We start from the raw sequence: 12,164 nt of genomic DNA, 5'->3' as shown, positions 1-12,164 counted from the left end.
CACACATTTAGACTTTTCTCTACAGTCTACCACACATTTAGACTTTTCTCTACAGTCTACCACACATTTAGACTTTTCTCTACAGTCTACCACACATTTAGACTTTTCTCTACAGTCTACCACACATTTAGACTTTTCTCTACAGTCTACCACACATTTAGACTTTTGTAGAAAAGTCTAAATGTGTGGTAGACTGTAGAGAAAGTATGAGGAATTAGTGATGAAGAATGTCATCCAAGTGTTGTTCTTCAGGCTCTCCAGAAAGAAGAAGGTCACAACCTGCAGGAGTTCTCCAAAGATGAGCGACGACACTCGGCCACCACTGAGTTGCTTCATATCAAAGATCATCTAATTGAAGTGGAAAAGAGTGTAAGATGTTTTATTTCTTCTTATCTTTATTGATTTCAACTAATGCAGTTATTTATTTTCATCTACACTATGTTTCATTTGTGTGTGTTTGCTACGCTCGTATGCTTCAGTGTAGTGTGAACACAATTTAAAGAGGACCTCATCTAATAACTACACAAGCAGTGAAGTGTCAGCTTGTGTAAAAGGTAAATAAAAAGAGAATACAACAAATCCTTTTCAACTTATATTCAATAGAATAGACTGCAAAGACAAGATATTTCATGTTCACACTGACAAACTTTACAAATAATCATGAAGTTAGAATGTAATGGCAGCAACACATGTCAAAAAAGGCATGTTTACCAGTGTGTTACATGGCCTTTCCTTTTAACAACACTCAGTAAAGGTTTGGGAAGTGAGGAGACACATTTTTGAAGTGGAATTCTTTCCCATTCTTGCTTGATGTACAGCTTAAGTTGTTCAACAGTCTCCCTTCTCATATTTTAGCTGCCACACATTTTCAATGTCTGGACTACAGGCAGGCCAGTCTAGTACCCACACTCTTTTACTACACTGTTGTAACACCTGGCTTGCTGAAATAAGCAGGGGCGTCCTTGGTAACGTTGCTTGGATGGCAACATATGTTGCTCCAAAAGCTGTATGTACCTTTCAGCATTAATGGTGCCTTCACAGATGTGTAAGTTACCCATGTCTTGACCACTAATACACCCCCATACCATCACACATGCTGCCTTTTACACTTTCACCCTAGAACATGTCTTGACCACTAATACACCCCCATACCATCACACATGCTGCCTTCTACACTTTCACCCTAGAACATGTCTTGACCACTAATACACCCCCATACCATCACACATGCTGCCTTTTACACTTTCACCCTAGAACATGTCTTGACCACTAATACACCCCCATACCATCACACATGCTGCCTCTTACACTTTCACCCTAGAACATGTCTTGACCACTAATACACCCCCATACCATCACACATGCTGCCTTCTACACTTTCACCCTAGAACATGTCTTGACCACTAATACACCCCCATACCATCACACATGCTGCCTTTTACACTTTCACCCTAGAACATGTCTTGACCACTAATACACCCCCATACCATCACACATGCTGCCTTTTACACTTTCACCCTAGAACATGTCTTGACCACTAATACACCCCCATACCATCACACATGCTGCCTTTTACACTTTCACCCTAGAACATGTCTTGACCACTAATACACCCCCATACCATCACACATGCTGCCTTTTACACTTTCACCCTAGAACATGTCTTGACCACTAATACACCCCCATACCATCACACATGCTGCCTTTTACACTTTCACCCTAGAACATGTCTTGACCACTAATACACCCCCATACCATCACACATGCTGCCTTTTACACTTTCACCCTAGAACATGTCTTGACCACTAATACACCCCCATACCATCACACATGCTGCCTTCTACACTTTCACCCTAGAACATGTCTTGACCACTAATACACCCCCATACCATCACACATGCTGCCTTTTACACTTTCACCCTAGAACATGTCTTGACCACTAATACACCCCCATACCATCACACATGCTGCCTTCTACACTTTCACCCTAGAACATGTCTTGACCACTAATACACCCCCATACCATCACACATGCTGCCTTTTACACTTTCACCCTAGAACATGTCTTGACCACTAATACACCCCCATACCATCACACATGCTGCCTTTTCCACTTTGCATCAGTCCATCTTAGATGAGCTCGGGCCCAGCGAAGCATTTCTGGGTGTTGTTGATAAATGGCTTTGGCTTTGCATAGTAGAGTTTTAACTTGCACTTACAGATGTAGCGACCAACTGTAGTTACTGACAGTGGTTTTCTGAAGTGTTCCTGAGCCCATTTGGTGATATCCTTTACACACTGATGTGGCTTTTTGATGCAGTAGCGCCTGAGGGATCCAAGGTGTGTAATATCATGGCTTACGTGCAGTGATTTCTCCACATTCTCTGAACCTTTTGATGATATTACGGAGCGTAGATGGTGAAATCCCTAAATTCCTTGTTGAGAAATGTTGTTGTTCAACAATTTGCTCAGGCATTTGTTGACAAAGTGGTGACCCTCGCCCCGTCCTTGTTTGTGAATGACTGGAAGCTGCTTTTATAGCCAATCATGGCACCCACCTGTTCCCAATTAGCCTGTTCACCTGTGGGATGTTCCAAATAAGTCTTTGATGAGCATTCCTCAACTTTCTCACTCTTTTTTGCCACTTGTGCCAGCTTTTTTGAAACATGTTGCAGGCATCAAATTCCAAATAAGCTAATATTTGCAAAAAGTAACAAAGTTTGTCAGTGTGAACATGAAATATCTTGTCTTTGCAGTCTATTCAATTGAATATAAGTTGAAAAGGATTTGTTGTATTCTCTTTTTATTTACCTTTTACACAACCTGACAACTTCGCTGCTGTTGGACTTGTAGTATATTATTGGTAGTATATATTGTAGTATATTATTGGTAGTATATTATTGGTATAAAAGTTGAACCAAACGTGTACAAGGATATTTCATGTGTATATAATTGAAGTGTTCATGTTGTGTACAAAGTGTATTTATATGTTGTGTAAAGGAAATGTCACATTTCTATGAAGGTGAAGATCAGAGCCTTCTTGTATTTGAGACTAGTTCTAGTCTTAGGCCAAATAAGCATTTGAGACTAGTTCTAGTCTTAGGCCAAATAAGCATTTGAGACTAGTTCTAGTCTTAGGCCAAATAAGTATTTGAGACTAGTTCTAGTCTTAGGCCAAATAAGTATTTGAGACTAGTTCTAGTCTTAGGCCAAATAAGTATTTGAGACTAGTTCTAGTCTTAGGCCAAATAAGTATTTGAGACTAGTTCTAGTCTTAGGCCAAATAAGCATTTGAGACTAGTTCTAGTCTTAGGCCAAATAAGTATTTGAGACTAGTTCTAGTCTTAGGCCAAATAAGTATTTGAGACTAGTTCTAGTCTTAGGCCAAATAAGTATTTGAGACTAGTTCTAGTCTTAGGCCAAATAAGTATTTGAGACTAGTTCTAGTCTTAGGCCAAATAAGCATTTGAGACTAGTTCTAGTCTTAGGCCAAATAAGTATTTGAGACTAGTTCTAGTCTTAGGCCAAAAAAGTATTTGAGACTAGTTCTAGTCTTAGGCCAAATAAGTATTTGAGACTAGTTCTAGTCTTAGGCCAAATAAGTGCTCAGCTTCAGCCTCAACTCTTTTGGTCTGTAAAATTGTCTATTTATGAATGTAAAACTATTTTGTTGAGCGCAGACAGCAGAAACAACAAAGTAACTAATACACTGTACATCATCCCCTGAAGAGAAACAAACTAACTAACTAACTAACTAACTAACTAACTAACTAACTAACTAACTAACTAACTAACTAACCAACTAACTAACTAACTAACTAACTAACTAACTAACATACTGTACATCGTCACTTGGAGAGGGACTAACCAACTAACTAACTACATAACTAACTAACAAACACACTGTACATCACCCCCTACAGAGGAACTAACTAACTAACTAACTAACTAACTAACTAACTAACACACTGTACATCATCCCCTGAAGAGAAACTAACCAACCAATTAACTAACTAACACACTGTACATCATCCCCTGAAGAGAAACTAACTAACTAACTAACTAACTAACTAACTAACAAAGTAAGTAACACACTGTACATCATTCCCTGAAGAGAAACTAACTAACTAACTTACTAACTAACTAAGTAAGTAACACACTGTACATCATTCCCTGAAGAGAAACTAACTAACTAACTAACTAACTAACTAAGTAAGTAACACACTGTACATCATTCCCTGAAGAGAAACTAAATAACTAACTAACAAAGTAACTAACTAACTCACAAAGTAAGTAACACACTGTACATCATTCCCTGAAGAGAAACTAACTAACTAACTAACTAACTAACTAACTAACTAACTAACTAACAAAGTAACTAACCAACTAACAAGGTAAGTAACACACTGTACATCATTCCCAGAAGAGAAACTAACTAACTAACTAACAAACAAAGTAACTAACTAACTAACTAACAAGGTAACTAACACACTGTACATCATTCCCTGAAGAGAAACTAACTAAATAACTAACAAGGTAACTAACACACTGTACATCATTCCCTGAAGAGAAACTAAATAACTAACTAACAAAGTAACTAACCAACTAACAAGGTAAGTAACACACTGTACATCATTCCCTGAAGAGAAACTAACTAACTAACTAACAAAGTAACTAACTAAGTAACTAACAAGGTAACTAACACACTGTACATCATTCCCTGAAGAGAAACTAAATAACTAACTAACAAAGTAACTAACCAACTAACAAGGTAAGTAACACACTGTACATCATTACCTGAAGAGAAACTAACTAACTAACTAACTAACTAACTAACTAAGTAACTACCAAGGTAACTAACACACTGTACATCATTCCCTGAAGAGAACTAACAGGAATGAAGTGCAGTTTCTTTCACTGCTTTATTTTTTCAACACAACTGATTGTAACTCACTGAATGTTTCACATCATTTTGTTGCAAAATATTGTAAACAACAAATATCTGAATCCAGTCATTAGTCAAACCAATGTAGTGTCATTTGAACCAATGTAGTGTCATTTGAACCAATGTAGTGTCATTTGAACCACTGTAGTGTCATTTGAACCAATGTAGTGTCATTTGAACCAATGTAGTGTCATTTGAACCAATGTAGTGTCATTTGAACCAATGTAGTGTCATTTGAACCACTGTAGTGTCATTTGAACCAATGTAGTGTCATTTGAACCAATGTAGTGTCATATGAACCAATGTAGTGTCATTTGAACCAATGTAGTGTCATATGAACCAATGTAGTGTCATATGAACCAATGTAGTGTCATATGAACCAATGTAGTGTCATTTGAACCAATGTAGTGTCATTTGAACATCCATTGTAATAATGTAGTGTCATTTGAACATCCATTGTAATAATGTAGTGTCATATGAACATCCATTGTAATAATGTAGTGTCATATGAACATCCATTGTAATAATGTAGTGTCATTTGAACATCCATTGTAATAATGTAGTGTCATTTGAACATCCATTGTAATAATGTAGTGTCATATGAACATCCATTGTAATAATGTAGTGTCATTTGAACATCCATTGTAATAATGTAGTGTCATATGAACATCCATTGTAATAATGTAGTGTCATATGAACATCCATTGTAATAATGTAGTGTCATTTGAACATCCATTGTAATAATGTAGTGTCATATGAACATCCATTGTAATAATGTAGTGTCATTTGAACATCCATTGTAATAATGTAGTGTCATTTGAACATCCATTGTAATAATGTAGTGTCATATGAACATCCATTGTAATAATGTAGTGTCATATGAACATCCATTGTAATAATGTAGTGTCATTTGAACATCCATTGTAATAATGTAGTGTCATTTGAACATCCATTGTAATAATGTAGTGTCATATGAACATCCATTGTAATAATGTAGTGTCATTTGAACATCCATTGTAATAATGTAGTGTCATATGAACATCCATTGTAATAATGTAGTGTCATATGAACATCCATTGTAATAATGTAGTGTCATTTGAACATCCATTGTAATAATGTAGTGTCATATGAACATCCATTGTAATAATGTAGTGTCATTTGAACATCCATTGTAATAATGTAGTGTCATTTGAACATCCATTGTAATAATGTAGTGTCATATGAACATCCATTGTAATAATGTAGTGTCATATGAACATCCATTGTAATAATGTAGTGTCATTTGAACATCCATTGTAATAATGTAGTGTCATATGAACATCCATTGTAATAATGTAGTGTCATTTTTACATCCATTGTAATAATGTAGTGTCATATGAACATCCATTGTAATAATGTAGTGTCATATGAACATCCATTGTAATAATGTAGTGTCATTTGAACATCCATTGTAATAATGTAGTGTCATATGAACATCCATTGTAATAATGTAGTGTCATTTGAACATCCATTGTAATAATGTAGTGTCATATGAACATCCATTGTAATAATGTAGTGTCATTTGAACATCCATTGTAATAATGTAGTGTCATATGAACATCCATTGTAATAATGTAGTGTCATATGAACATCCATTGTAATAATGTAGTGTCATTTGAACATCCATTGTAATAATGTAGTGTCATATGAACATCCATTGTAATAATGTAGTGTAATATGAACATCCATTGTAATAATGTAGTGTCATTTGAACATCCATTGTAATAATGTAGTGTCATATGAACATCCATTGTAATAATGTAGTGTCATATGAACATCCATTGTAATAATGTAGTGTCATTTGAACATCCATTGTAATAATGTAGTGTCATATGAACATCCATTGTAATAATGTAGTGTCATTTGAACATCCATTGTAATAATGTAGTGTCATTTGAACATCCATTGTAATAATGTAGTGTCATATGAACATCCATTGTAATAATGTAGTGTCATATGAACATCCATTGTAATAATGTAGTGTCATTTGAACATCCATTGTAATAATGTAGTGTCATTTGAACATCCATTGTAATAATGTAGTGTCATATGAACATCCATTGTAATAATGTAGTGTCATTTGAACATCCATTGTAATAATGTAGTGTCATATGAACATCCATTGTAATAATGTAGTGTCATATGAACATCCATTGTAATAATGTAGTGTCATTTGAACATCCATTGTAATAATGTAGTGTCATATGAACATCCATTGTAATAATGTAGTGTCATTTGAACATCCATTGTAATAATGTAGTGTCATTTGAACATCCATTGTAATAATGTAGTGTCATATGAACATCCATTGTAATAATGTAGTGTCATATGAACATCCATTGTAATAATGTAGTGTCATTTGAACATCCATTGTAATAATGTAGTGTCATATGAACATCCATTGTAATAATGTAGTGTCATTTTTACATCCATTGTAATAATGTAGTGTCATATGAACATCCATTGTAATAATGTAGTGTCATATGAACATCCATTGTAATAATGTAGTGTCATTTGAACATCCATTGTAATAATGTAGTGTCATATGAACATCCATTGTAATAATGTAGTGTCATTTGAACATCCATTGTAATAATGTAGTGTCATATGAACATCCATTGTAATAATGTAGTGTCATTTGAACATCCATTGTAATAATGTAGTGTCATATGAACATCCATTGTAATAATGTAGTGTCATATGAACATCCATTGTAATAATGTAGTGTCATTTGAACATCCATTGTAATAATGTAGTGTCATATGAACATCCATTGTAATAATGTAGTGTCATTTTTACATCCATTGTAATAATGTAGTGTCATATGAACATCCATTGTAATAATGTAGTGTCATATGAACATCCATTGTAATAATGTAGTGTCATATGAACATCCATTGTAATAATGTAGTGTCATATGAACATCCATTGTAATAATGTAGTGTCATATGAACATCCATTGTAATAATGTAGTGTCATTTGAACATCCATTGTAATAATGTAGTGTCATATGAACATCCATTGTAATAATGTAGTGTCATATGAACATCCATTGTAATAATGTAGTGTCATTTGAACATCCATTGTAATAATGTAGTGTCATTTGAACATCCATTGTAATAATGTAGTGTCATATGAACATCCATTGTAATAATGTAGTGTCATTTGAACATCCATTGTAATAATGTAGTGTCATATGAACATCCATTGTAATAATGTAGTGTCATATGAACATCCATTGTAATAATGTAGTGTCATTTGAACATCCATTGTAATAATGTAGTGTCATATGAACATCCATTGTAATAATGTAGTGTCATTTGAACATCCATTGTAATAATGTAGTGTCATTTGAACATCCATTGTAATAATGTAGTGTCATATGAACATCCATTGTAATAATGTAGTGTCATATGAACATCCATTGTAATAATGTAGTGTCATTTGAACATCCATTGTAATAATGTAGTGTCATTTGAACATCCATTGTAATAATGTAGTGTCATATGAACATCCATTGTAATAATGTAGTGTCATTTGAACATCCATTGTAATAATGTAGTGTCATATGAACATCCATTGTAATAATGTAGTGTCATATGAACATCCATTGTAATAATGTAGTGTCATTTGAACATCCATTGTAATAATGTAGTGTCATATGAACATCCATTGTAATAATGTAGTGTCATTTGAACATCCATTGTAATAATGTAGTGTCATTTGAACATCCATTGTAATAATGTAGTGTCATATGAACATCCATTGTAATAATGTAGTGTCATATGAACATCCATTGTAATAATGTAGTGTCATATGAACATCCATTGTAATAATGTAGTGTCATATGAACATCCATTGTAATAATGTAGTGTCATTTGAACATCCATTGTAATAATGTAGTGTCATATGAACATCCATTGTAATAATGTAGTGTCATTTGAACATCCATTGTAATAATGTAGTGTCATATGAACATCCATTGTAATAATGTAGTGTCATTTGAACATCCATTGTAATAATGTAGTGTCATATGAACATCCATTGTAATAATGTAGTGTCATATGAACATCCATTGTAATAATGTAGTGTCATTTGAACATCCATTGTAATAATGTAGTGTCATATGAACATCCATTGTAATAATGTAGTGTCATTTTTACATCCATTGTAATAATGTAGTGTCATATGAACATCCATTGTAATAATGTAGTGTCATATGAACATCCATTGTAATAATGTAGTGTCATATGAACATCCATTGTAATAATGTAGTGTCATATGAACATCCATTGTAATAATGTAGTGTCATATGAACATCCATTGTAATAATGTAGTGTCATTTGAACATCCATTGTAATAATGTAGTGTCATATGAACATCCATTGTAATAATGTAGTGTCATATGAACATCCATTGTAATAATGTAGTGTCATTTGAACATCCATTGTAATAATGTAGTGTCATTTGAACATCCATTGTAATAATGTAGTGTCATATGAACATCCATTGTAATAATGTAGTGTCATATGAACATCCATTGTAATAATGTAGTGTCATTTGAACATCCATTGTAATAATGTAGTGTCATATGAACATCCATTGTAATAATGTAGTGTCATATGAACATCCATTGTAATAATGTAGTGTCATATGAACATCCATTGTAATAATGTAGTGTCATATGAACATCCATTGTAATAATGTAGTGTCATTTGAACATCCATTGTAATAATGTAGTGTCATTTGAACATCCATTGTAATAATGTAGTGTCATATGAACATCCATTGTAATAATGTAGTGTCATTTTGACATCCATTGTAATAATGTAGTGTCATATGAACATCCATTGTAATAATGTAGTGTCATATGAACATTCATTGTAATACATGTAGTGTCATATGAACATCCATTGTAATAATGTAGTGTCATTTGAACATCCATTGTAATAATGTAGTGTCATTTGAACATCCATTGTAATAATGTAGTGTCATATGAACATCCATTGTAATAATGTAGTGTCATATGAACATCCATTGTAATAATGTAGTGTCATATGAACATCCATTGTAATAATGTAGTGTCATATGAACATCCATTGTAATAATGTAGTGTCATATGAACATCCATTGTAATAATGTAGTGTCATTTGAACATCCATTGTAATAATGTAGTGTCATATGAACATCCATTGTAATAATGTAGTGTCATTTGAACATCCATTGTAATAATGTAGTGTCATATGAACATCCATTGTAATAATGTAGTGTCATATGAACATCCATTGTAATAATGTAGTGTCATTTGAACATCCATTGTAATAATGTAGTGTCATATGAACATCCATTGTAATAATGTAGTGTCATATGAACATCCATTGTAATAATGTAGTGTCATATGAACATCCATTGTAATAATGTAGTGTCATATGAACATCCATTGTAATAATGTAGTGTCATATGAACATCCATTGTAATAATGTAGTGTCATTTGAACATCCATTGTAATAATGTAGTGTCATATGAACATCCATTGTAATAATGTAGTGTCATATGAACATCCATTGTAATAATGTAGTGTCATTTGAACATCCATTGTAATAATGTAGTGTCATTTGAACATCCATTGTAATAATGTAGTGTCATATGAACATCCATTGTAATAATGTAGTGTCATTTGAACATCCATTGTAATAATGTAGTGTCATATGAACATCCATTGTAATAATGTAGTGTCATATGAACATCCATTGTAATAATGTAGTGTCATATGAACATCCATTGTAATAATGTAGTGTCATATGAACATCCATTGTAATAATGTAGTGTCATATGAACATCCATTGTAATAATGTAGTGTCATATGAACATCCATTGTAATAATGTAGTGTCATATGAACATCCATTGTAATAATGTAGTGTCATATGAACATCCATTGTAATAATGTAGTGTCATATGAACATCCATTGTAATAATGTAGTGTCATATGAACATCCATTGTAATAATGTAGTGTCATATGAACATCCATTGTAATAATGTAGTGTCATATGAACATCCATTGTAATAATGTAGTGTCATATGAACATCCATTGTAATAATGTAGTGTCATATGAACATCCATTGTAATAATGTAGTGTCATATGAACATCCATTGTAATAATGTAGTGTCATATGAACATCCATTGTAATAATGTAGTGTCATATGAACATCCATTGTAATAATGTAGTGTCATATGAACATCCATTGTAATAATGTAGTGTCATATGAACATCCATTGTAATAATGTAGTGTCATATGAACATCCATTGTAATAATGTAGTGTCATATGAACATCCATTGTAATAATGTAGTGTCATATGAACATCCATTGTAATAATGTAGTGTCATATGAACATCCATTGTAATAATGTAGTGTCATATGAACATCCATTGTAATAATGTAGTGTCATATGAACATCCATTGTAATAATGTAGTGTCATATGAACATCCATTGTAATAATGTAGTGTCATATGAACATCCATTGTAATAATGTAGTGTCATATGAACATCCATTGTAATAATGTAGTGTCATATGAACATCCATTGTAATAATGTAGTGTCATATGAACATCCATTGTAATAATGTAGTGTCATATGAACATCCATTGTAATAATGTAGTGTCATATGAACATCCATTGTAATAATGTAGTGTCATATGAACATCCATTGTAATAATGTAGTGTCATATGAACATCCATTGTAATAATGTAGTGTCATATGAACATCCATTGTAATAATGTAGTGTCATATGAACATCCATTGTAATAATGTAGTGTCATATGAACATCCATTGTAATAATGTAGTGTCATATGAACATCCATTGTAATAATGTAGTGTCATATGAACATCCATTGTAATAATGTAGTGTCATATGAACATCCATTGTAATAATGTAGTGTCATATGAACATCCATTGTAATAATGTAGTGTCATATGAACATCCATTGTAATAATGTAGTGTCATATGAAACATCCATTGTAATAATGTAGTGTCATATGAACATCCATTGTAATAATGTAGTGTCATATGAACATCCATTGTAATAATGTAGTGTCATATGAACATCCATTGTAATAATGTAGTGTCATATGAACATCCATTGTAATAATGTAGTGTCATATGAACATCCATTG

At 32.8% G+C, this 12,164-nt stretch overlaps 2 protein-coding genes across 2 annotated transcripts in view; one reads left to right on the top strand and one right to left on the bottom strand.

The window, feature by feature from the left end:
• LOC133641179 (protein Daple-like) overlaps positions 1-500 on the top strand; it is a 45,809-nt gene extending 45,309 nt beyond the window's left edge. The window contains exons 11-12 of the mRNA XM_062035112.1: positions 253-369; positions 480-500. Of these exons, the coding sequence (XP_061891096.1) occupies positions 253-369; positions 480-500 (138 nt within the window). The remainder of the gene's footprint in view (positions 1-252; positions 370-479) is intronic.
• Positions 501-538: 38 nt separating this feature from the next.
• LOC133641178 (protein Daple-like) overlaps positions 539-12,164 on the bottom strand; it is a 47,736-nt gene continuing 36,110 nt past the window's right edge. The window contains exon 9 of the mRNA XM_062035111.1: positions 539-542. Within this exon, the coding sequence (XP_061891095.1) occupies positions 539-542 (4 nt within the window). The remainder of the gene's footprint in view (positions 543-12,164) is intronic.

Source organism: Entelurus aequoreus, linkage group LG23 (genome assembly GCF_033978785.1).
Source record: "Entelurus aequoreus isolate RoL-2023_Sb linkage group LG23, RoL_Eaeq_v1.1, whole genome shotgun sequence".
Taxonomy (NCBI): Eukaryota; Metazoa; Chordata; class Actinopteri; order Syngnathiformes; family Syngnathidae; genus Entelurus; species Entelurus aequoreus.
Note: the sequence above shows the minus strand (reverse complement) of the source record. Positions and strands in the feature narration are given on the sequence as shown.